At 37.0% G+C, this 26,115-nt stretch overlaps 3 protein-coding genes across 8 annotated transcripts in view; 1 reads left to right on the top strand and 2 right to left on the bottom strand.

The window, feature by feature from the left end:
• The window catches only part of nfatc1 (nuclear factor of activated T cells 1), a 48,718-nt gene extending 46,839 nt beyond the window's left edge, over positions 1-1,879 (top strand). For all 3 annotated transcript variants that reach the window (XM_046835049.1, XM_046835050.1, XM_046835048.1), the window contains exon 10: positions 728-1,879. In XM_046835049.1, coding sequence (XP_046691005.1) covers positions 728-783 — 56 coding nt within the window. In that variant the 3' untranslated portion in view covers positions 784-1,879. The remainder of the gene's footprint in view (positions 1-727) is intronic.
• Positions 1,880-6,229: 4,350 nt separating this feature from the next.
• si:ch73-196l6.5 (riboflavin transporter 2) lies at positions 6,230-10,027 on the bottom strand. 2 transcript variants are annotated; one of them, XM_046834360.1, is made up of 4 exons: positions 9,919-10,027; positions 7,562-8,609; positions 7,307-7,430; positions 6,230-6,650 (listed from the first exon to the last, which is right to left on the bottom strand). In XM_046834360.1, the coding sequence occupies exons 2-4, from the start codon at positions 8,581-8,583 to the stop codon at positions 6,444-6,446; spliced, it is 1,353 nt and encodes a 450-aa protein (XP_046690316.1). In that variant the 5' UTR covers positions 8,584-8,609; positions 9,919-10,027; the 3' UTR covers positions 6,230-6,443. The 2 variants fall into 2 exon arrangements, with proteins under 2 accessions (XP_046690316.1, XP_046690317.1); XM_046834361.1 differs by lacking the exon at positions 9,919-10,027 and having other exon boundaries at positions 7,562-9,912.
• A 2,483-nt stretch (positions 10,028-12,510) lies between these two features.
• slc52a2 (solute carrier family 52 member 2) lies at positions 12,511-26,112 on the bottom strand. Of its 3 annotated transcripts, XM_046834435.1 has the most exons (6): positions 25,964-26,112; positions 23,664-23,739; positions 16,423-16,566; positions 15,098-15,953; positions 14,418-14,541; positions 12,511-13,938 (listed from the first exon to the last, which is right to left on the bottom strand). In XM_046834435.1, the coding sequence occupies exons 2-6, from the start codon at positions 23,725-23,727 to the stop codon at positions 13,729-13,731; spliced, it is 1,398 nt and encodes a 465-aa protein (XP_046690391.1). In that variant the 5' UTR covers positions 23,728-23,739; positions 25,964-26,112; the 3' UTR covers positions 12,511-13,728. The 3 variants fall into 3 exon arrangements, with proteins under 3 accessions (XP_046690391.1, XP_046690392.1, XP_046690390.1); XM_046834436.1 differs by lacking the exon at positions 23,664-23,739 and having other exon boundaries at positions 25,964-26,077; XM_046834434.1 differs by lacking the exons at positions 12,511-13,938; positions 14,418-14,541; positions 15,098-15,953; positions 16,423-16,566 and adding an exon at positions 19,555-22,428 and having other exon boundaries at positions 25,964-26,109.
• Between the last annotated feature and the right edge of the window lie 3 nt (positions 26,113-26,115).

The raw sequence follows: 26,115 nt of genomic DNA on the forward strand, positions 1-26,115 counted from the left end.
CATGTCACTAAATGCACATGGGAGTCCTGTAAGATAACATGTCTACTGCTAAAATGCTAACGCACTGACTGGACATCCTGGGCTTATCCACTTGTCCTTGCTATCACTCTGCCTAGGAAGGCCTGGAGTTGTTTTAGGTACGAGCCATGTACTGTCACTTCCTATGTCAGGGCCAAAGTACATAGCTGATGGGGTGTAAGAGAAGCCCTGACTGTGGGAATGCTGTGAGACACAGCAGGCAGGAAGGCAGTGGACACAAGAGCACTCAGGTCTTCTGCTCAGACAGCAGCAAAGCATCTCTCTTTCTCACACTCTTTTGCATTCATTGTACAAACTGCAAGTTTCTGATGTGGGTTTATTTATTGTAGAATTGATGATTGGTTGTTTTGTTGTAAGGTGGATTCATTATAGAGTTCAGTTCAGTTTTATTTGTACAGCACCTTTAACAATGGGCACTGGCACAAGCAGCTTCACAGAAATAAAAAGATTAAAAAATATATACATAAAAGATTAATAAATATGTCCATAATTAGCAAACCAGTGGTGACAGTGGTGAGGAAAAACTTCCAGAGATTTCATGAGGAAGACACCTTGAGAGGTTAATGAAGAGAACCCTGTCCATCTGGGTGAATTATATGTATGTGTTATATAATTCATGTGCTGTCATGCTGAATCCTGGTTTTAGGATTACCCTGTAAGTCACACTAATTTCCCTGTTTTTCTGCAGTCAATGAGATCATACGAAATGACCTGTCCAGCATCTCTGTCCATACCCACGCATAGCGACGACAAGACGTGACTCGCACAGGAGCAGCGGACCTTTTAAACATGTTCATCCCAGAAATGTGCCAGCGTTTATTCTGCTTGCAATAAAACAATGTGTGTGAACTGATGGACCAAGTCCCTGTGTATGGTGCCCCCCATAACATAAGCCCCTGTGTATGCCCCCCTCCCACACACACACACACACACACACACACACACACACACACATACACATACATTTTCTAATGTGCACTCGTGTAGCTTTTTAAATTATCACCCAAGTGCAATTTGTTTCACATTAATATTTTAATGTCAACATGTTTATAATAATGCATATGTGTCAATAAACCTTTAAATCAACAACCTTGGTAAAGGTGAACCTTGTACTTAGACAAACGTAAGATAATCAATCATGTCTGAATATTCAATTCCTTCAATTCCTTCGCTTACTTTGGAATTCTGTCCAGCTGTAATGAAACATATAACTGGAATAGCTTTTTTATATATATACATTGCATATTTATTGTCTAAACCTGAGCTGGAATGAGTTTTATACATGCAGCCTGTATTATGGCAGGTTCAAATTATAAATGGAACGAGCAACATTTCAGTCATTTTTCAAAACCAAAGAATTTTTTGTTGTTTAAATTCAGGTTAGATCTGTTTTCTGAGCTGCCTCTGCACTACCTGTATATCTCTGTGCCTCTGTGAACATTGTATGCCTATGTCCCCGACATGACCACAGATTTCTCTCACTGCCTAGTTGCATGTTGTCAATTGTTGCTGAAAAATGTTATAATCATTATATTTGTATCTAGCCCATGACAGGAAAATGTTTTTTTTGCCACATGTTTTTTTTTTGATAGTATTGATGCCAATGTTTTGTAGATTATTAGCTAATGTATGCACTTTACTTTGTACTTCTCCTTAATGACATTTTGAGGAAAAATCACAACATAAGAATTGTTTTTTGTTTTGTTTTCCAGGGGAATCTTGAACACACCTGGATACTAGTTTCTTTTTCTTGCCAGCATTTTGTATCCCAATTAAAATGATTAGTATTTGCATTAGCAATAGCAAAATATGCACAAATAAATACCTTATAAAGACCTTATGAAGTGTAAATGGGAATCATTTATTGAAAATACATTAGTGTTATGGGTCCTTTAGGAATAGATTTATGATCTGTTTGTGTATTCTTCATCTAAATGACATAAATTACAATAATATACTGTGTCAAATATATCAGAAATATCTCAATGCATTATGGGGTGTGTGTCATATTCAAGTTGTCTGTTTGTTTTTGATTTCAATGATCAAATTCTTGAATGCACTAAGAAACTGCTATATTTTATATTAACATTTATGGCACTTAGTTATGGCACAATGTTTCCTTTCCAGAGCAACTTGCTTTGAAGTCTCCAATAATAAAATACATTCTACAACTAGTTAGTTAGGATACAGACTAATTATTTTTTTATAGTTCAGCTTGAAGATTTAAGCCTTCAAACATTCTATGAAGACTGCTAGAGACACAGGTGTTCATACATCAGGAGGAAGTTCGTTGTACTCAATGCCGTAATACTGAAGAGTCTGGAAGCATGTCTTTTTTGTCTCGTCTTTCTGTTCACCCGGGAGATCGTGGGACCAGTTGAGCAGTGGTAGTAGATGGAGTGCAGTACAGGGTGAGATTAGAGCGGTGAGGCTGAAGGGTGCTGGGCTGTTTTGAGTTTGTAGGTGACTATTAGTGTTTTAAATCGGATGCAGCTAAAGGAGGCCAGTATAGTATGTAGTTTATATTACAGCTTTGTCCAAGCTGCAGGACATTCGCCAATATCTACTGACCAATTATTCTGGAGACGTCAACAGCACTGTGGTACTATTACTATTATTAATATTTATTTCCACCCTCCTTTTTGTACCATCTGAACCCCGTTACCTCAAACCTGTTCCTAAAAACATTTTGTAAAGAGTTTCCCACATAAACTTCAGATTCTGGTTGCAAACATACACAAGCACACACAATGTACACAATAACTGTAAGAACAAACATTGGGGAAAAAGAAAATCCAGCTCCCATCCCCTCGAGAAAGTGCCAGAACTCCTCTATCACTACTGTGCCATCTCATGGCAAACTAATGTGTCATTATTGTGCAGTAGGAGAGAAACATCTGATCCCCAAAGATCCAGGAGAGAGAGATTAGGAGAAGTGCAGTAGCAGAAAAACAGCTGTTGAGCTCCAGCTCTGTGCCAAGACTCCTGTGACACCTGCTAGGACAGCAGGCATATTTTCCATTGGCATGAATCCCCACTGACCCACGCCATGGTGACAGAACCTGCCCTGACTGTGTTATCATCAGAGCCATGCCCCAGAAATAACAGTGCTATTAGTAGCTTGTATCAGGATCAGCAGTATGGCCTTGTTTCCTGCTTAGTTTGAGGAGGATGAGGATGATGATGATCATTGTTATTATGAAGAAGGAGACATGTAGCGTATTTATAGAGTAGGTTACTCCATTGTATATATAATAGATAAAAAGATTTTCATATTAAAATGTAGATCAGCTTTCCACTTCAAAAATTTAAACTGACACCAAAATGAAGTCTTGAGTTTCAGTTAACCCTTAAAAAATCTTCTTGAGTCAATATTCAGCATAAAGCATTCATTTCAATACAGTAAGAATTAAAGAAATATCCATACATACAGTATTTGTCCACACTTAACCATTCTCTTTGGGACAGGTGAATCTTTCATTCTTTCTTATTTATTGTTTATCTAGTAGTATACTGTAAGAAAAATCTAAGTAAAGAAGTTCTTTCTGCTGGATTTATTACATAAGTTACAATTATCCTCATACATTTTGACCTTATCATTTAAAACACCAACTGAACTCTAAATCGTCAGAATAAATGAATATAAAATATGTAGACATTGCCACCAACTGGCCATTTTGTCACACTGAATCATTTCAAAGCAGAAAAAGAACACATTAATAGAATAGAATGGCCTTTATTTGGCACATGTACGTAACAGCACAGTAAATTTTGTTCTTCATTTTTTCACTATGACACTGCTTTATTTTAGTATTTCCTGATCTAAACTATGTTTTGGATTACAAGTATTAAAAATGCACGAGTCTGAATTGGCAACTGTGAATTTAAACAGCACAAATGTACACATTACTGTATATGGGATGTTGATTGTAAGAGACTGGACAGGATTCACACCTTTTTTTATTTTTCTTTACTAGTGGACTGACTAAAAAATGACAATATAATGACATTGTGATAAAAAATAAAAAGACACAATTAAAAATTCCAGACGGTAAACATAGGAAACACTTCTTAGGCAGAACTGCACATGCCGCACTATACAGTGTAATCAGTCTCTACCCCTGACGTCCCGGTCTGTCGGGCCTCAGATTTTCATCCACATCACAACAGATATCATCCCCTTCAATACCATTGTGAGGCCATGACTGACAACATGGTCCACAACAGTGGCTCTAATTTCACCTGAAATGTGTTTGTCTCTGGCCTCTTCTTTCTCTATTTTGCCTCCTGACCCTTCCAGCTGTATCCTCATTCCTGGCTCTCGACCATGTTCATTTCCTAGTTGTTTATCTATTTCCAACAATTGTAAATCTGTGTTTTGCTCTTTTCATAAACACACGCCAATTACAGTAAAGGTTTACGAGATACAGCCCTGACCTATTTTAGAGAACTAGTTAATTATTGGTTGACCTAAAAGTAAACACGCCCCTTCATTAGTGACAATCAAGGTTCATCTGCACAATTCATCAAGACACATTTACCAAAAAAGTTTAATAGAACTGTGAAGAAGAAGAGCTTGGGAAATTTTGACAACTGGTTTAACCATTTTGCATCTAATGACTTATATAATGAACTGGTGCCTAAATGTTTTAAGGGTTAAAACCATTCAAGTGAAACCTGTATAATATATTTTGATCAACATGAATATAAACAACTGATAATGTAGGAAAAAGCATACACTTGTACACAATCAATTCAATGATGTACAAAAGCATACGCAATTTGATCAAAGCAACAAGAAATGTTCTTATGAAGAGCACAAGTGACTAATTGATGTGGAGGTTGAACAAGTAGTTTTGAGAATTTCATTTCTGATCTGAGAAACGCTCCAAAGCGACTGAGAAAAACTGTAATTTCATTTAGGGTCCATCACTATTGTTTTCTACTTTTTCTTCTTCTTTTTCTTAATGGGTGGGTGTCTGTAGCAGCTCATAGACCCATTTCGTAAAAAGCTTTGAAATTTGGGACACTGGCTGGGAAGGTCACAACATCGGGTCAGATTTGGGCCTAGTTTTCACCATTCAAGCAAACATAATTTAAAACTCAATTTCCACATTAACTTTAATATTTCCACCATCCTGGATTGTGAAGACAATTTGTGATTCGTCCTAAAAAAAATTGTCACCAAAACTTCAAAAATTGGCCCACAATTTTTCATAAAGAATTCTGAAAGTTAGCAAACAGAAAAACTTGGGCATCTTTACCCACAAACTTGCAGGATATACAAATCCTTTTAAACAAAAGGTAGGTAGGCACCTGTGTGTGTGTAAGTGTGTGATTGTGTAAATGTGAGTGTGTACGTGTGTGTAAGTGTACATGTGTGAGTGTGAATGTGTAAGAGTGTGAGTGAGTAAGTGTGTGAATGTGGAAGTGTGTGAGTGTGTGAGTGTGGAAGTGTGTGAGTGTGTGAGTGTGTAAATGTGTAGTGTGTGAGTGTGTGAGTGTGTAAATGTGAGTGTGTAAGTGTAAGTGTGTGAGTGTGAATGTGTAAGAGTGTGAGTGAGTAAGTGTGTGAATGTGGAAGTGTGTGAGTGTGTGAGTGTGTGAGTGTGTAAATGTGTGTAAGTGTGTGAGTGTGAATGTGTAAGAGTGTGAGTGAGTAAGTGTGAATGTGGAAGTGTGTGAGTGTGAGTGTGGAAGTGTGTGTGAGTGTGTGTGTAAATGTGAGTGTGTGAGTGTGTAAATGTGAGTGTGGAAGTGTGTAAGTGTAAGTGTGTGAGTGTGAATGTGTAAGAGTGTGAGTAAGTGTGTGAATGTGGAAGTGTGTGAGTGTGTGAGTGTGGAAGTGTGTGAGTGTGTGTGTAAATGTGAGTGTGGAAGTGTGTGAGTGTGGAAGTGTGTGAGTGTGTAAGTGTGTGTAAGTGTAAGTGTGTGAGTGTGAATGTAAGAGTGTGAGTGAGTAAGTGTGAATGTGGAAGTGTGAGTGTGTGAGTGTGGAAGTGTGTGAGTGTGTGAGTGTGGAAGTGTGTGAGTGTGGAAGTGTGTGAGTGTGTGAGTGTGGAAGTGTGTGAGTGTGGAAGTGTGTGAGTGTGTGAGTGTGTGAGTGTGGAAGTGTGTGAGTGTGTGAGTGTGTGAGTATAAACTGAAAAAAAGTTAAATAAATATTTGACATGTATAACAAATGTTCTAAACACATCATTTATTGATAAAATCTATTACAGAGCACATTATATTGTACAAAATTATTGATTTGTTTTTTTTAAAAATGTAAGAACATCTCTATTTATACAGCCACAGAAATTAATAATAAGAAATACTACAATATAATGCTGTATATCAGTTTTCCATGTTGTAAATTTTCATTTTCCATGAGCATCCCGGGTCCCACATTGTGTATTCTGACATTAGCACCTGGTGTTACATGGGTCTCCTGAAGAGAAAAAATCATACACATTGACTAAAGGGAACATTATCACGGCTCCCATCAGTGAACCCAGCTGCACTACTGCACCACACCACACGAGGGCGCCGTGCCCTTCATCACGCAAGATCACAGCAATGATCACCTTTACATAGGACAGAGTGAGAACAAAAAATGTCCAAGCGGCCACCTGTTGGGAAAATAATTCAATATAAAAAAAATACAAACTTTCTCCCTAAACAGTGACTTTTATAAACATATTTTCCTGAATAAAAGTAAAATAAAATGAATCCACTGAATGTCCTTTTGAAATATCCATACAGGATATTTTTACCATCTGAACCATGGTGAAGCTTGTCTTGGCTGTCTCCAGATGATCAAACACAGTAATGCATTCAGTGTGACTGCTAACACCTTGCTAGTGTGATTATCTCACAGTAAATACACATTCTTTTAGCCTCTCAAACTATGTAGCTTTAGCATAAGAAATGTGTTAAAAAGGACTGAATAAATAAATCTGTAATTATTTTCTCACTGATTCACCACTGAACACTTATCAGTTATCAGAGACGGCAATGACGCCAAGGTCAGAATGATGGAGATGACTTTTACCTCAGGCAGTGAGACAGAGAATGATGATGAAAATTCATAAGTATTATATATAATTAATTTTATTATATGTAATTCATTTCTTCATTTTTACTAAGCAGATTTGAATATCTTATTAAAATATTTGCAAATCAGAAACACATTTCAGTTCAGGAATGTTTGTAGATGAGGTAGATTTGAACCTGACTTAAAGTAGTACTTTAGTTTCAAGTCTACTTCATGGAAGACATAACTTACCATCAGGATGGCTCCAGAAATGTGGTTGACCAGCAATGGACAGGGACTCAGCACTGCCATGGTCATGATATAAACACCAATCAAAGAGCCAAAAGCAGTCAGATACCCCATCAACAACAATGACCTTTAAATATGGAAAGTATTTAGACTTAAGGCTTTAGTGTTAGATTCTGAACATTTATGTAGATAGAAGTTATAAACTCAAAAACTCTTCCAAAAACAAATACTAAAAAACTTTTTAAAGTGGTCACTCACCTCTGAGCATAAAACATGGCAATGAAGCAGGCCAGTGGGTTTGCCAGTGAGGCAATAGTGGCAGACCAATGATACGTGTTGTTTCCATAGGGCAGACATGAGTAGGACTGAACAGACAGTAGCACTGAATTGGTCAGAGCATTCACCCAGGCCAGGATTATGAAAATGTATACAATTTGTGCCCAGCTGTAGGTTCCCTTTCCAAACGTCCCACTGAACCTCTGGATGATATTTGTGGAATTTATCATGGGTTTCTGTTCGGAACTTTTCTTCTTTTTCTTTGCAAAATCCAGATTTCTGATAGCACCTTTGTATTTGAGGCTGATTGAGTGCTCTTTAGCCACTACCGGGAGCTTGTTCAAAAGAAGGAAGGCTACCAAACAAACAAACATCATGGCTGCCAGGAATAAAAAGAAAGCCTTAGCTGAGAAATTGGCTGGTAAGTAGTGTGGTATTAAATAACTAGTCAAGTCCAAAGACCCATTTATTGTTTCATTAGGATTGAAGTTTTGGGTGCTGTTGACACAATGCATGATGCCTACTCCTTGAATCAGAGCCACTAAAGCAGGGATTAGCCCACTCAGACCTTCACCCACATAATAAGTGGTGAGATACTGTGGCTTGAGCTGCATCATAAACGGGAGAAAAGTCACTGACGACGTGCAGTCCACAGTGGAGATAAAGAAGGTCAGGATCAGAAGATAAAAGCTGCACTCCACTCCTTGAACCACAACAGTCTCCTTCCAAAAGAAAGCTAAGAGGAGGCTTGAGAAGGTCCCGAAACTCACAATGAAGTAAATCACAGAGGTTTCATTCAGCTTTCCCGGGTGGAATCGGTGCATCAGTGTAACAAACAAAGGTCCAACATTTGCAATCTGGGTCAGGATGGAGAGATGGGAGGGAAGGTACCAGCCTTCAGGCACCCGAGGGACAATAAGGGGCAATTCAACCCATAGCCCACAAATGGTCACCCAGGATCCCATTCCAAACAGGCAGGCTAAGATGTGTGTAATAAGGGACATGTTCTTGATCTATAAATCTGGAGTCTCTAATAGATAAATAGTATAGAAAAGGGAAGTTTATAGGTAAGTAAGTTATATACACCAAAAACTGCAAAAAACAACCCACCTCAGACAAAAAATAGTGAATTATTAGAAGTCTTGGTGAATTTTTAGTCCCCTATGGTTTACTTTATAACTTTTCAGCCAGGAAACTCTTAGTCTTCAATCATCTATTCATTAATTTGTTAATTTTCCATCCAGGGAACCCATTTTTATTGTCAATAGATTCCAGTTGTCATTGTGATATATATCCATAATAAATGTGGAAGTTCTGAGTTGTTGTTTCCATCTCTGTACAAAAAGTGAGCAGACTGCAAACCCCTTGATTCGACAAAACATTAGCGCGTTTAGAAATAAACTATACTCATGCTCAAAATAGGTAACAGACCATATAGAATTGAAAGAAACAAAATACATTTTTTTGTTGTGGTAATGTGGTTTTTAGAGGTGAAAATTCCAAAACCCGATCTACACCTTCAAAGATATTTGGTGTTATTGTCAGTGGCTCAACTGAGAATGAGTTCATGCTTGTATGTATAGTAATATGTCTTGTTGAAAAACAAGTGAGGTGTATTTTCTTTACATTTTTCCCCTCAATTGCAAAGGCTCTATTCTCAGTCTGATACAACAAACTACTTCATACTACAAAAACTGAAACTTCACAATCCTTTCTGTTTCTGTAAATATGATTAAATAATGACACAATTGCTGGAACATGGAAATGCTTTAAATAACTCTGCACTCACTTTTAACAATGTCAGGAAGATGTGTTTATCTTAACTGGAACTGCACCTATTGTCTGCAGGTTTGCTTGTCTGCTTAATCAGGACAGCAACAGTTGGGGAAATAATTATTTGATACTCTGATGATTGTGAGTTTACCCCCTTACAAAAAATAGACAGTCTAGAATGTTAATGCAGGTTTATTTTAACAGATCCAAAACAAAAAAATCCATAAATAAAAATTAATTTGTATTTGATGGAGTGAAATAAATATTTGATCTCATACCAACCAGCAAGAATTCTAAATCTCACACACCCAAATTAGACCTGAACCTATAAGAAAGTTCTACTAATATCAACTCATTATGTGTTTAAAAGACACCAGTCACAGGATGAACCTCTTCTATTTAAACCTCTCCACCACCATGGGAAAGACAAAGAGCAGTCAAAGGACGTCAGGAACGAGACTGTAGACCTGCACAATCTTTTCTAAAATGTTTTTAAACGCTACTGACCCATGGAACACTTTTGCTAGTGAAAATAAAAGATAAAGACTGAGGGATCATATACTCACTTCTTAGTCAGCCAGTCAGTTGGTTTCATCTAGTGACTGAAGTGTGTGTTCAATTTTTGCTCTAGATTGTAGGTGTGTGTCCGTTGACCATGATGACCTGCCTGTTGATGTTTTATCAAAGGTTCACACACTTTATACTTCCACTGGAGATTAAAACCTTCACAGATTAATAATAACCACGCGCACAGATATTTCTGTAGAAAACATCAATATAATAACATTAGTGCTTACTGAAGTCTTTTAAACCATCACTGTGAAAATGGTTGTAAAAAATGTTCTGACAGTAACATGCTGTTTTTTTCATTAAAACAGTAAAATCTCCTATAAAACAAATGAAATCAACTGAATTAAAACAGAGGGTGATTAAATAACTCCAAAAAAACAGCATTACCTGCTTCAAATAATTACAATTTGACTTTTATTTCTGACATAACAAAGGTTTAGATTTGATTGAAAATGTTTCGTTTGATCGTGGAGATCAGTGGTTGCTTTATTTGGGCTTATGACTCTTGACGCTTTAATATTAGTTTTATTATAATATTAGTTTTTCTCTGGCTGTTGTATCTGTGTTTGTAAAGCACATTTGTTATGACAAGGAGAAATTTTAATTTGTGGTTTTGTTTAACTATTGATGGTGATGTAATAATCATAATCATCATAATCATCATTTAATGACCTTATTTACTAATCTCAATCAGCAGAAAATCTTTAATTGTATGGCCATTATTTTTAATTAATGATTGCACACACACACACACACACACACACACACACACACACACACACACACACACACACACACACACACACACACACACACAATCAGCACAAGAAACCCAACAATGGTGACTATTAACAAACCAGAATAGTACAAAACTCCCAGCATGCATTACAGCATGAAGGTTTGTTGTTCATCAACAGATTCTTCCAATTACAATAAAAGTTTCTTCACAAATGCAAAAAATACATTATAATGTTTTCACCAAATTGATTACATCCTTTACTTTTCATTATGCACACACTCCGTGAAGAGCGAATATCAAGTGTCACAAGATATTGGTGGAAAAAACACCAGATTTTAGGACAATTTTTAATACTTTACACAGTCATTCTGTTACATTAATGATTATTTAAGAAGCAAACCATTCACTACAGTCAGCTATTACAGAGTACAGTTCAAACAACACCAAAGAAACTTCATATCAGATACACAACTGTTGTAACCCTCTAAATATTAGAGAAACTATTTTAAACCATTTGTAACCAGCATTTTTGTAACTACTTGTCATTATACAAAGAAACAAGATAAACAAACTATTTTTATGCAGTATAACATTTCTGATCAATCAATTTAACCATTGGTCAGCAATAAACTGCAATATGTATATAATGTTCATTGTTGAAAAGAATAATAAAAAAACAATAAAGGAGAAGGTGTGTGTATGTGTGTGTGTGTGTGTGTGTGTATGTATGTATATGTATATACATACACACACACACACACACCTTCTCTTCAGTGTTTTTTTTTTTTTTGTCCGTTTAAACATTGTATATTAATGCAAACTATGAAAGAACATGTACAGTATATTCCTTCATTATGTAAAACTTTCTTTCGGCTTCTACCATTAGGGGGCGCCACAGCGGATCATCCGCATGTTTGATTTGGCACATGTTTTTACGCTGGATGCCCTTCCTAACACAACCCTCCCCATTTATCTGGGCTTGGGACCGGCACTAGGAGTGGCTGGGGATGGTTCCCTGACCAGGGATCGAACCCGGGCCGCAGCGGTGAGAGCGCCGCATCCTAACCACTAGATCACATGAAGAAAAAGTGTGTTAAAAAGCCAAAGGTCTTCATCTTGAATGATTTTCAGTTCAGAAATGTGTCCTGGCAAGAAATCATTTTTGACATTTCTTCCCTTCTTATTGTGCTTTGGAGCATCAGTTGTCTTGTGCAGTGGAAAGGGTGAGTACAGTGAGTACAACCCCATTAGTGCTACTACAACTACTGTACAAATCAATATTATGGCCAAAACACATCTATGTAAAGAGGAAAGATCCATCAATACTTTAGGTAAGACAATCTGAAAAATCTCAGGAACTTTAAATGTATCCCAAAACCATTAAATGCTAAGATGAAACAGGCTCTCATGAGGGCCATCCATGACTGACAATGGCCCCAAACACACCTCTAGGTTATGTCTGAGCTATCTGTCCAAAAATTAGAGTGATGGAGTGTCTTAATAATAGTACAATAGGAACATTTATAAGAAGGTGTGTCCAAACTTTAGACTAGTACTCTGTGTGTCTATATATCTATATACATTACATTATATGAAAGTTTTGGGACACTTGACTTTTCTAAACGTATGTGGTTCTGACCCAAACTGTTACCACAAAGCTGGAGGCACACAATTGTACAGGACGTCTTTGAATGCAGTAGCATAACATTTTCCCTTCTGAGTCTAGGAGACCACAACCTGTACACAAAGCCAGCTCCATGAAGATCTGCTTTACATGGGTTGGAGTGGAATATATTGAGTAGCCTGCTATAGAGCTCTGACCTCATTATGACTGACTAATAAGCAGACAGATAGATAAATCACTTTATTTATCCCAGAGGGAAACTCGCACATTTCTTTAAGATGGAAAAAATTTACACAAATCTCCAAAATCACATTCTAAAAGTGGATCATTTTCCAAGACCATCTGGAGGTGATGGCAGAAAATTAAACTAAATGTGGAATGGAATGTTCAAAAATAAGCTGTGAATCACATGTGGTGTCCACAAACTATTGTGCATATAGTATGTGGTCCATATTGTGTGTATATAGAGAAACAAAAAATAACTAATTTCACTTAAATCATCATATATTAGTTGTATCTTGTTATTTTTGTTTAAATATTTAAATTATTGTCATTGTCTATACAATTTCATTTGATATTAAAGTTAACAGTTCTGTTTATTCACATATATTAGGGTTAATAGCAAACAATAATCACGTTAAATAAATGTTATGATAAAATTCAAGCACATTCATAAACCTAAGTAAAAAAAAAAAAAAATGCAACAATCTATAAACTGACATCTGATTAAAATTAGAGTGCAAAAATCTATTGCAGATTGTTCACTATTAAAGTTTAATATGTAGTAAAATAATCTATATAATAATAAAAATCATGAATCAAACACACCACTATGGAATGATGCAAAATGTCCTGAACTGTTTACACTTATGACTTTAACAGAGTTGGGTATTTTCTAATTCTTTTATTAAAAAAGGTAGAACAAAGTAAGCAAGTTAGTGATATGAGATGACACTGCACAGCTGGCTGAAGTAAGCCTGTATATAGTATATAATGTTCAGCAATGTCCCGATAATTTAGCATATTCCTTTTAGACTATGGACAAGTTTTAGCTGTGACCTATCAAATATTTAATATACCACATAAGTGAGATTTGGGAGGGGAGGGATTTGTTGTGGTCATGTGTTTCCCATTAACATCCAGGTCTAAAATTCCAAAACACAAGATATTTTATACTGCTTTGGGAATGAGTTCATTTTTTATTATATATTATATATATATATATATATATATATATATATATATATATATATATATATATATATATATATATTGTTAAAACAAGTGCATGTGTATTTATTTTTAGTATTTTAATTATAAAGGCTTATTTTCTTAATTAACTAATTCATATTACAATCACTGAAACATCACAATCCAATCTAATTCCATCTAATTCCCGATATAAAGGCACAAAGTGAATGTGATTAAATGTTGACACTGGCGCTAGCTGCAGGTGTTCACACAGTCCTGAGCTCGCTGAAATACCTGGTACACACTGACTAGTGGGAACATTGTGAGTGCGCCGATGAGAGAACCAGCCTGGATGAACACTCCACACCAGAGCAATGCAGTGTGTCCTGCCTCATGAAGAAGAGTGCTGACTACCACCTTTACGTATGAGAACAAGCCGGTGAAAATGATCCATGAGATGATCTGCAAAGAGAACATTAACTTCATCATCCAGGCATCCATTTAATTTAACACCATAATGTTGTCATTTCTCACTATAGCGTGATTGGACTTGGATTGGATAATGTTATAAACATCATTGTGGTTGGTGTACTCCTTTAGTCTTAAACAATGTTTCAAAGTTTTGCTCCTTATTATGCATGAAGATATTTAATATACTTTGAAGGACGTAAATGTGGTTCTTCTCCTAATGGTAACCACGAAGTTGGAGGCACACAGTTGTATGGGTATGAGTTGTATCTTCAATTTTTTCTCCATATTGTGTACCTTATACTTTTTAACACAACTATTAAAATAAATATTAACAACTTATAAATTCTTTATTAACACATTATCTTTGTAAAGCTGCTTTGAGACAATGTCCATTGTTAAAAGCACTATACAAAAAATGAATAAAATAAAATAAAAAAAGACAAAATAAAAATCTACATAAAATAACTTACCACCATAGCCACTCCTCCATAGGTTCCCAAGAGGGGTGGGCATGGACTGAGAGCAGCCAGACACAGCAGATAGACAGCAAACAGCCCTCCTCCAAGAGACATAAAACTAAGGCCAACACCAGATCTAGAACATTAGAAAAACATATCAATTTACATTTACACTTGTGCTGGATAGACAAAAAAAAGACTTACAGAGAAACTGAAAAATCTCAAATCATCTTTTAGAAATCATACTGCACATTTCTACTTTGCAGCCTCCTTCCAAGATTATATAAATGTCTCCTTATGGAAAAAATCCCAGATTAATTTTCTTTGTAAACACCACAATTTCTTTTTTATCTGGTCATTATTATGTGGTCTGTTAAATGCACAAGTCCCTTTGTGTGAGATGTTCATGATCATTTATCTATACAAATGCAGTAATTCAACAGATCTGTAGTATAATGTTAACAGACTATTTAACACTATTTAATATAATATATACAGTATAATCAGAAAGCAGTTTATCGCTCAACAATAATAAAATTATAATAAATGGACATTCAATTAAACCAAAACAAGGATGGTAGTATGGTAATAGATATAAAGAGCTAGACACAATCTATATGCTTTAGCTTTCTTTCAAGTTTGCATTTTGTAACTTTGGCAGAAAACAAAGCCAAACATTTTCGTGTACGCACCTTAACAGAACGGCCATAGCCACAAAGCACGCCAGGGGGTTTGCGATGTTTCCCAAGACAACAGAGAGGTGAAAAGCCATAGTGCCGTACGGCAGGCAGGTGAAACTCTGAACAGATGGCAACACTCCATTAGTCAGAGCAGTAGAGATTCCAAGCATTAGGAGTAGGTAGATGTTGCGTAAAGTCCAGAAGGACACAGCAGGGTTCTTTTTCTCTAATTCTACTCGTTCCTCAGAAACTGGTGTCTCTTCATTTTGTAAAGGGTGCACTTCCTCTCCTACATAATTCTCTATCTTTTGCTCTAAGTCCTGACTGCCCTCTTTTTTAATAGATGTCACAACCTTGTAAGTCAAAGCCAGGAAGGAAAGTGAAGAGATGCCCAGCATCACAAACAAGAACCAGAAGAAGTCCTGTGCTGGAAAGCTTTCACTGAGATAATGAGGCTGTGTTCCGTTTTCTGTCTCAACACACTCAACCTTTCCCACACCCTGCCCCAGTGCCACAATGCAGGGGAAAAGTGACCCGAGCCCCTGGCCTACAAAAAACGTGCGAATGTACTTTGAAGGGTAACGGAACATAAAGGGCAGAAAGGTGACGTTAGAGGTACAGCATACGATCGACAGCACCACTGAGAGCAGCAGGAAGGCCACAGACCGTTCTGCCCCAGCAACTGTAGTCACTTCAGACCAGAAGAGGGCGAGAAAGGCTGATGCAACCACTGCCAGGACCTGTAGAACATGAATAAGTATGCGCTCATTCAGGCACCCAGGAGCGAAGTGGTGGGTGAGGGTGACAGCCAGTGGACCCACATTACCAAAAGCAATGAGCACTGAGAGATAAGCTGGCAAATTCCACCCTACAAACAGAAAACAGGAATCGTTTTTTTTAAGTGAGTGAGCATATTTTTACATTTCAATTTATGCTACAAATAAATAAATAAACAAATACTCATATACATAATAATTTTGCAGATCGACACAAATGTTTACCTCTACAGTATTTATTATTATGCGCACAATCCATGTGCACAACCTTCCGTACTGACCAGCGCTACAGTCTCTGTGTCTTCTGTTTTATAAACTAAATATTGCACATATGCACTTTGTATTGTTTATTCAGAGTTCTGTGTAGTTCTGTTTTCCTTTGTTAATTTATGTAGTTTGATGACACACCTTGGTCCTGGAAAAATGTTGTTTTGTTTCATTGTGTTCTGCACTGTCTTGACTTGACTTGTGTAAAGCCAGGCATAACACAGAGCCAGTTTATCAAGACGCAAGATCTATTTGTTTTAAAAACACTACGATTCATGCAAGGAAGTGGTTTACCTTCAGGCAAAACTCGTACCACCACAGGTAGTTCAACCCAAAACGAGTTTACGGCTATCCATGATCCCATTCCAAACAAGGCAACCAAAATGTGCGTGACAACAGCATGATTCCACCACATATCTGCCCTGTAGCTGTATTCTTCTGATTAAAAAAAAAAACAGAGTGGCACCAAATGGTCAATAAAATGTCCTTATATCAGAGTTAAAATGTGTTAATTCATTCAAAATTTATAACATGACAAAATTCCTGACAGAACAGATGAAATGAAACATTGCTTTCCATAAATATATTCTTATATTGCAAAGTTTTTATTAGTTTTATTCAATGTACGTATACTAAATAATAATTAGGGAAAAAACACACATACACAAAACACAATATACACTATACATACAGAGACACCTGACTTTTCCAGCTGTATGTGATTCATCCATAAAATGCAATTGCAACGTTGGAGGCACACACTTCTAAAGGTCTTTGGATGCTCTAGAACTAAATTTTCTCCTCATTTGAACTGGAGACCCAAACCTGTTCCAGCAATGTCAATGCCCCTTTCTATTAGGAGCTGCTTTACATGGTTTGGAGTATAAGATCTCCTGCTATAGAACTCTGACTTCAACCGTATTAAACACCTTTGGGCTGAATGTAAATGCTGACTGGACCCCAGGCCTCCTCACCTACATCAGAAAAAGTTGTGACATCACTACTTGCTACGACTTTACTAACACACCTGTAGCTAAATAAATTTCCACAACCACAGCCCTGTCCTGCTCTGACTGTGAAACATCTTCCCACATGTGTGGAGGATATTATAACAGCACAGTGTTGAATGAGATGTTCGAAAAGCACCATCCAATCATATGGTCGGATATCCACAAACCTTTGTCCTTATAGTGTATGGATAAACTATTTATTATTTATTATTTATTTTTGGATACATTTTTTGTTAAAAAGATAATATAATTACAAAATCATCATAATTATTTGTTTAGATTCATTAGTTATAATATGTATATTATGTATAAATATCACCATCATTACAGAATATACAGTGGCATATAATTTCTAGATTACCCCAATTGTAAATTACCACTTTAGCACCATTTCTGAGATTATGTAAATGGATCATTTTATAAACACACATTTATATCGTATGAATATTTTCTGTAAATACAAATAAAGTAATTGATAAGGTAGATTCCTAAAGTGTGCACCAGAGTTCTATCACAATGAGCTGAATCCAAGCTGCTTCACTTCACATTTCCATTGTAAGTGCTATTGCTGATGAAAAAGTGGTATATTTAAAGATCATTGAAATACAAATCTGTGTCACATGGTGAACTTTTTCAGATCCACATCACTTTGTGTTATTCTTGGCATCAGTGACTTATAAAAGCCAGAGGTTAGTCAGCTTTACTGAGACAGCATGAAGAGGCTGGTGAGGGTTGCTCAAGCGCATGAAAACACCATTCCTCTGCATTCCTTTGCATGGGTGTGTTAGACTAGAAATTGGCAATGATATGGGTGAATTCCTGACAAGTTTCTATTACACAGTTGTGTGGGAGATAGAAGCATTTGCACTGCAAGATTAATATAAACACACACACACACACACACACACACACACACACACACACACACACACACACACACACTACCTCTATTATAGTTTGACAAACAAGACAAGTATAAAACTTATAAAAAAGTATATTGTTTGGTGGATATTGACATCATAGAAACAAAGAAACCATGAAAATCTAAAACATTTCCAAAGTGGAATTAAAATAAACAACTGCAACAACTACTCGATAGGATAATTTTCGATAATTTAATTTGTTGTTAACTAATGCTGTTAGGATTAGTTGGGCTGCTCAAGTTAGCAGTTAGCGTGACAGTAAGGTACACAGCAGCTTGCAAAATAGAAAAAAAAAAAAAAAACCAACACACTGGTGTCACAGATGAAGGCGAAACATCAGCACGGTGAGCAGAAACTGTTTAATCCTCATCATGTGTAAATGGTGTAGTTTAATGAAGTGTTATTGTGTAAACTGTGTGTTTGTAACTCTGGGAAAGTCACACTGGATCTGTTCTGTCGGGACCTGTGAGCATCAGGTCACACGATCAGTTCGCTCACGACATCGTAATGATTCAAATAAACCGGGGCAAACAAACACTAAATCTAAAAGCAGCAAATAAAAAAAATAAAATAAACAGCAGCAGTAAACTATCACATTTTTCCTCCCTGCTGTGGGTTTCAGTAAATGCTTGTGCAGTTGTACACCAATGTATATTTTTTCTATTTTTTTTTTATCAAACCTGTTCGCTTGCTGCGTTTCTCCGTTTTCAAACGTGATTCTAACCCTAACCCTTTAGTATACGTTGAAATGCTTGTTTTCAATATTTAAATAATACATTTATGCATATATCATTTAATTATTATACAAAATCAAATTAATTATATTGTAGATGCTTATACCTTCACAGCTGAACAAAATGTCTGTGTATTTTTTTTTTAAGTATGGCTGTCAACTTGCCATCTGCTATTATCTTTAAAAACAATACAATTGTTGATTTACACCTTGCATACTCAAATGATTTAGTGCTTTTTAGTCAGTATGAGTGATTTTGTTCAAAGGAGAAATCTCCCATTCACTCCTAAACAAGCAGCACTATGAGCTTTAAAATGTCTAAAATAAAGATAGTTTAACTCTGTATCTGGCTTTTGCATTTTTTAGTAAGTTATAGTTATTTATCATCAAGACCAGAACCTCACGCCACAAGAACAGTTTCTTCCCCACTGCAGTCAGCTTGCTGAACAGTGCCCCACTTACCCCCAGATGACTGCAAAGTGCTCTTTGCTGAATCCTTTGCTGTACCTGGCAATAAAACCTTTTCTGAACCTGTCAGGTGTCCAGACACTTCTGTCCATATAGTCTCATGGTATCCTATAGTCTTACCTCAAAGTACATCCATACATACATACATACATCATTGAAACAAAACTTACTATGATTTACTTAGTGCTTTTACCATTTTGACGTGAGGTGGCACAAAGCAAGCTCACAAGCAACGCCCAACATGGAAAAGGATTCAAAGCTATACATAAAAATACACAAACTACATCAAAAGTCAATGAAACAAGTGTTTATTTATAACCAACAGTGGCAAAAGAGAGCTATAAAAATAAATGCACATTTTACACACACTTGAACTGAACAGATGTACTAAAAAGGTAAAGAGGTCAGAGTGAAGTATTTATACAATAAGGAAAATAAAGATGTCCTTCTTTAAAAAATAAAATAAAATCAGGAATCTATTAAACATTCTGGCAACGTTCAAACTTATTTTACTTATTGAAATATTACACAGTTGCCCTCATACTTTACATCTATTTTTGTTGTATCATTGTAAAATACTTTTCAAACGTGAAAAGTACGATTTGACATTTTTAGTCTCCTTGGTGATTTGTGGACTGGTCCTCAGGCAAAATAGCTTTCAGTTTGTTAACCAGGTCTGACAAAGAGAAGCCCAAGCGGTCAAGCTGTTTGTCTCTACATCCAACAACAAACTTTTGGAAGTTTAACTCGCAGCGGACTGCCTCTCGCTTTTGAGCGTGGTGCGCTCCTTCCATTCTCTTAAGCAACTGATCGACATCTTGAGCTCTTTTGCAGGGGCCTCCATTTTTTGTGACTGAAGCGATAATCGTTTTTTTGTAATTTTGCTCTTTCAGCTTTTGTCGCCTATTCTTTGCCAACTTGCTTAATCTTGTCTTTTTCATTTTAGTCAACGGACGCAGATTTGCTCTGTCAAATGTGACGTAATGCTTTGAAACTGAACGTGTCTCAACACCCTTTGGAGAAGAGGCAGCAGCATTGCCACGTGAAATGTCAGCTACGCTATCTTTGTTCTGTACTTGGACTTTATCAGGTCTGTGTTTGCTGTAGGGGTACGCATGACCAAACGGGTACTCGCCCATCAACTGGGACAAGGTGCAGCTCGTAAACTGCTCCATGAGTTCCCCAGAAGGATCTTTGCAGTACAAACCTCCTGGTAAAAAGTCCTTCAGATTTTCCTCAATTACTGATGCAATGACCTTCATCATTCTCTGTAAGCATTCCTTAATTAGTGCCCCATACTGGGTATTTACATTTCGGTGACAGAAAGAAAATACCCCTGGAAAGTTTTTCTCCTGCATTGGAACCTGGAGAAACACATTAGTCACAGCCTCAGGTTGCAAGAGAACAGATGCATCCCGGGACCACTCCAGAAGCTTCTTATAAAGGCAAAAAAGGTATTTAGGAAACAACACATAATGTGTTTCACTCTTCAGAAGCTGCCAAAAGGGACCCAAGACTTTACAGTACACAATGGCCACAACACAGACAAGAGCCTGTAGGGCCTCATCGTTTGCATCAGAATTGATGCTCTCTAGAAAAATATTTGCATCATCTTTTAGTAGCTGTAGGTCTGACACGAACAATGCAACATCGCTGTAATGGTGAACAAGTGCAGCTGCTGCCTCAAAGTAGTTAATAAACCTATTAGACTGATTGACAGGTAGCCGAGAAGGGTCATTCCTCTCGATGCAGAAGGCAAGCCAGTGCTTCCTGTAATTATTTCTGCTTTCCCCTCTTGGACACAGGATTTCACAAGCCATGCTGATGTATCGAGTGACAGCGCTCTCTTCAAAGTTTAAAAAACCTTTAAATTTAGGGTTTTTGTCACGTCCAAGCTTGTCCCCTGTAGTGTTCTCAATTTCTCTTTCGAAGGACATTATTTGCTTCTCAATGGCGTTGATTAAGTTGAGAAGGAAATGAGTGTTGCAATGAAGAAAATGTAAAGGTGGCACCACTGGTTGGTTTTCGGGCGAGTTATAGGCCAACACCTTTTTGTTTAGGGACTGCATATTAAAATCTTCTTTCAACATCAGAGCAAACTGATTTTTGAGAAGATCCACAGACACCAGATCTGCACCATCGGTCCTCCCACCGTACATTTCTGTAAGTTTTTGCAAAGACAGCACTGAGATATCCAAGATGGATAAACAGTCACCTGTATCATCTTGGGTCTCGTCTTCAGTGTCAAATGTTGACTCAACAGGCTGACAGTGATAACTGTCTTCTTGTTTTACATTTCTTAAGCTAAATATTTGGTCATTTTTGCATTCAAGCTTACAGGTGTTTTTTCTATGCCTAAGTAAAACATCAATATTTTGTTTGTGTTCTGTTTGCGAGTCTGAAATATCAAAGGGTTCATGTTCTTCTTTAATCTTGGGCGATTGAAAATGCTGGTTCCTCTGGAGTAATTTAAGTTTTCTTTTCACATGCCCTTTGACTGTCGACACCCTCCTGAATTCAGAGTCTTCCACTGGATCAGGGTTCAGATCAAATGGACTGCGGAGGAATTCCTCATACAGTCCATTGCTCCGGTTTCTTCTCGTTTGATTTTTTCGGCACTGAATCCTGAACCAATTCAGACTCGCCTGAAGGATTTTGTTGGCCTTGTTGATTTTGCCATCACTGCAGAAAGCAGAGTTGAAGTTATAAAGCCATGATACTAGGACAACCGGGTCGATTTTTTCTCTGTCAATAAAGCTGGTCAGTTCTAGTATTAAACCATTAGTCACATCTGTTAACTTTGCACGGTCAGAAAAATCTGACATTTCGAGCAAATCCGTTCTGCTGATGCCAATGCTATCACATATGGGGCCGACAAACTCAAAGTTGGCATTCGACCCTAAAAAGCTTTCTCTGGCATCTCCAGTTAAGCTCATAGCCGTTTCTGTATTCCTTTCAATCAAACCTCGGAAATCTGCCGAATGAAACACGGGAAAAATCTTCTGAAGCCATTTCACTACATTCACCCATGAAACATTGTTATCTTCTCTCAACAGGCCTACTTGAACCAGCAGTCGGTTTGTGCATGGGTTTTCATCCAAATCCAACGATTCACCAGTCTGAGAGCCAAGGAAATCATCCAGAAGGTTGAAGTAGAAATCATCCTCTGCAATAAAACATATACCAGCATATATATATATATATATATGAAAGCTTTAAGACCAAAATGTTATACAAAAAAATGTATTTCTTAAAAAAAAAAAATAATAATAATAGGTCAATAAATTAAAATGAAATTAATACACTCTTTATAGACATTATCTAATTACAGATCAATTTAATTAGCCTCATGATAATTCAACTATTACACACAGTAACCAAAACCTTATCACACTTAGCAGGGGGAAGTGGTAACCCTGTGGGTTTAATGCAGAAGGCCATGAGTACAAATCCCAGCATTAATAAGCTCTTGATCAAGGCCCCTTACCACTCGCCTGATCAGCTAAGATCAGATAAGAGTGTGTGCCGCATGCAGTAAATTGTTTATTCCCCACATAGCATCATCATCCCTATGGGGAAGCATCTCCGTGGTTATGACGTTGGATCTAAAAGTTGCAAGTTCAAATCACCATGCTGCCACTGTTGGGCCCTTGAGCAAGGCCCTTTACCTTTAAATTCTTAATTAGTAAATAAAATAGTTATATGTTGCTCCAAATTAAGGGAGTCTACCAAATGCAATAAACAGCAGGGAAGTTTGGAGACTCATTCTGGAAAGTGAAAGGAATCCAGAACCAACAAAGCTTCCATTTCATACTTCAACACTGTCTGTCTGGACTGCAGCTCATAGGAACTGACGTTACCATGCAATAAGATGATGAACCGAAGTGCTCTGTAAGTGTTATTTAGAGAGTAAACTGTCATCTATCATGGAATGGCCTGCCCGGTCACCTAAATCCTATTTACCTGTTCTAGGATAAATAGGATCACAATATCAGAAAGAAATCTCCAACTAGTGAAGAACATCCCTGGCAAGTTTTACAAGACAAAGTATTTACAAAGTATTTCAGCTGAATGTTTGGAGAAACAAAGTGTCCGGATGCTGAGAGTGTAAAAGCTGTTCTTTATGATAAGGGAGGATTTTTCAATGAAAATAAACTGGAACATCTGGACATTTACAGATTTGTTTGGTCAAAGTAAATCTTCAGACCTGTATATTACTGAGTGTGTTACATAGAAACTAAAGGAACTTGTCTCCCAAAAGACTACATGTTTCCACACTTTTGATAGGTACTGTACTTGTGCCTTAGATAAGCCGCAGCAACATCTAATAGTCTTCCCAGACTGCTTTACATTTATATAACAGACACAACATTACATTACAAAAGGTAAAAACCTACTCACTCAGTTCATCTGCGATACTCATGGCACTAGGGACACCGAAACTGGAGTCTTGAAGGTCCTCCATAGCTGCTCCACGCTGCACACGGTAATAAAAATACATTTTTATTACCGACTACAGCATGCATTACAAAGAGAGTTGGGTTTAAGTGCAAAAGGGTCAAAGTACAATGACGAGGGCTTAAAGAAGAACATCAAGCTACTCAACACAGTGCGAAGAAAGTGTGTGAAAGGTCAGCTGTGCCACACCACTTCTCACACTGAAGCTACAGTTGTAATAGATCTATATTACTAATAGAATACCCCCCAAATATCTATATTAGCAGCCCAAGTATGAAAAATGAAGTAAGAAAGGAAGAAATAAATAAATTACAGGCCAGGCAGAGAAATGCCACAGCCGGATGACAATGGAGACTCTCAATTACATATTATTTTATAGTGTTGTATTCCTGTTTAATGTGTAAATATCCTGCTTTTTTGTCAAATTCATAGTTACATTAAATTGTGTGAAAGTCTGTGAATTAGTTCCTGTTATTACTTAGTTGTAGAAGCTTCAAACAGTCCCTCCATTATGAATGCCTATTTATTTTTGCTTTTAAATTAAACAAACCACAAAAGAAGCATGTCATGAGAAAGTAGGAAACACTACAATATATGAAAACTCTGCAGAAAAATGACTTCTGTTAAGTTCTGACAAACTGAGGCTCCTTTCATAACTGATTTGGGAACATCTCACTATAACTCAGAACTCAACAATTTCACTGCTTATAAGATTTGATTAAAAAAAATAAAAATAAAAATGTATTAGCAGGTTCGGATAACATCAAAGTTGTGTTATATATACAGGTATTCCTCTACTTATGATGGAGATATGTTATGACGTCCCCATCGTAACTGAAAAATATCGTAAGTAGAAGATGGTGCTGTGACTCTGACAGTCTTTCCTGCTTCATGATGATTTATAATTTTCATTTTCTGCTCTAAACTGATGGCTTTCCTCTTCTTTTTTTCACCACAAGTAGGACACATACTTGTGCACTAGGAATACATGCTTTTACCACTAAAATAGCTGTTTGAAACAGAACAAAATACACACTTAGAAACTTTACTCTGTTAAACACTAGCGAGAGTGGGGCATCTCACAGGGTGAGAGATTCGCTCATCTCAGCTGCACGTCCGACGTTTCCTGTTGCGTGAAATTGTAAAAATTGTCGTATCGCTTTCGTCATCGTGAGAACGAAAAATCAAACCATCGTAACTCGGGGAATTACACATTTTTTGGACTGTGACTTTCCAGCCGTATGCGTTTTCTCCCTATCAGTTACTAGAAAGTTGGACACAATTGTGTAAGACGTCTTCGGATGAAGGAGAATGACATTTTCCCTTCACTTTAACTAGGAGAGTAAAACCTGTTCCAGCATGACAATGCATATGTGCACAAAGCCATGAAGATCTGCTTTACATGGGTTGGAGTGGAACATCTCCTACTATAGAGCTCCAATCCAACTGAGCATCATGATTGTGAACAATGATTGCCAGCCAGGCCTCCTCATCTCACTTCAGCTCAACTTACCAGTACCTGACTTTACTAACACCCATTACTTAATAAATCTTCACAAATCCCCACATGTACACTCCAAAATCTAGTGGAACATCTTCCCAGAAGAGTGAAGGTTATTATAGCAGCAAATAGGGATTAAATGTGGAATGAGATGTTCAGAAAGCACACAGCAATCTTATAGTCAGGTGTCCATAAACTTCTGCCCATATAGTGCATAATATATGCAATAATATGTGATTTGAATCACAAGCAGCACTAGTGTTCTTTTTCTAAACGTGAAGAATAAAACGTGAGATGTTCAAATTGGATTAGAATATTCTTCCAAAAATATTGTTTACATAATGATACGTTTGCAGCATAATTTTTTAGTAATAAGTGTATGTAAAATGAAGAAAAAAGTGTGTGTGTGTGTGTGTGTGTGTGTGTGTGTGTGTGTGTGTGTGTGTGTGTGTTAGCTAGCTAGCTAGTGCAGGTCAGGATTAAGGGCGAGGGACCCCCCTTGTTCCCAGGTTAGTTCCTTCCCACGTTTTTTTGGGACAGATTGTAAAAGATCTGCTTTATGTTATAATTTATTTTGTTTTTATAAAGTCGTGAATTCGAATACAATTGAACACGTGATCACGCGAACACTACATGGCACAGTAAACACAGCGGCGTGTTTATTCATCAATCAGTAAAACACACCAGATCGTTAATATCTAATAATAGTGATATTAATAATAATGATGATAATAAATCTTACCTGGCTGTTTTTTGTGCCTTGTGCCAAGTTATGAGCATTTATATTCTGCCTGCATTTCCAGGCAAAAGAAGAACGAGGGGCGGGAGGGGAATTCAGGTCCAGGCATGTGATTGGCTGATAATTCCGAGTTCTCGCACCTGATTCGGTGGAAA

Source organism: Silurus meridionalis, chromosome 22 (assembly GCF_014805685.1).
Source record: "Silurus meridionalis isolate SWU-2019-XX chromosome 22, ASM1480568v1, whole genome shotgun sequence".
In the NCBI taxonomy this organism is placed as follows: domain Eukaryota; kingdom Metazoa; phylum Chordata; class Actinopteri; order Siluriformes; family Siluridae; genus Silurus; species Silurus meridionalis.

Excerpts from the sequence above, each read along its gene's own strand:
- si:ch73-196l6.5 (XM_046834360.1), bottom strand. The coding sequence starts at position 8,583 with ATGTCCCTTATTACACACATCTTAGCCTGCCTGTTTGGAATGGGATCC. Across the intron at positions 7,431-7,561 it reads GCCATGTTTTATGCTCAGAG|GTCATTGTTGTTGATGGGGT; the intron begins GTGAGTGACCAC and ends CCATATTTAAAG. Across the intron at positions 6,651-7,306 it reads TTTCTGGAGCCATCCTGATG|GTGGCCGCTTGGACATTTTT; the intron begins GTAAGTTATGTC and ends TTTTCCCAACAG.
- slc52a2 (XM_046834434.1), bottom strand. The coding sequence starts at position 23,727 with ATGGAGGACCTTCAAGACTCCAGTTTCGGTGTCCCTAGTGCCATGAGT. Across the intron at positions 22,429-23,663 it reads GAGTATCGCAGATGAACTGA|AGGATGATTTCTACTTCAAC; the intron begins GTGAGTAGGTTT and ends GTTTTATTGCAG.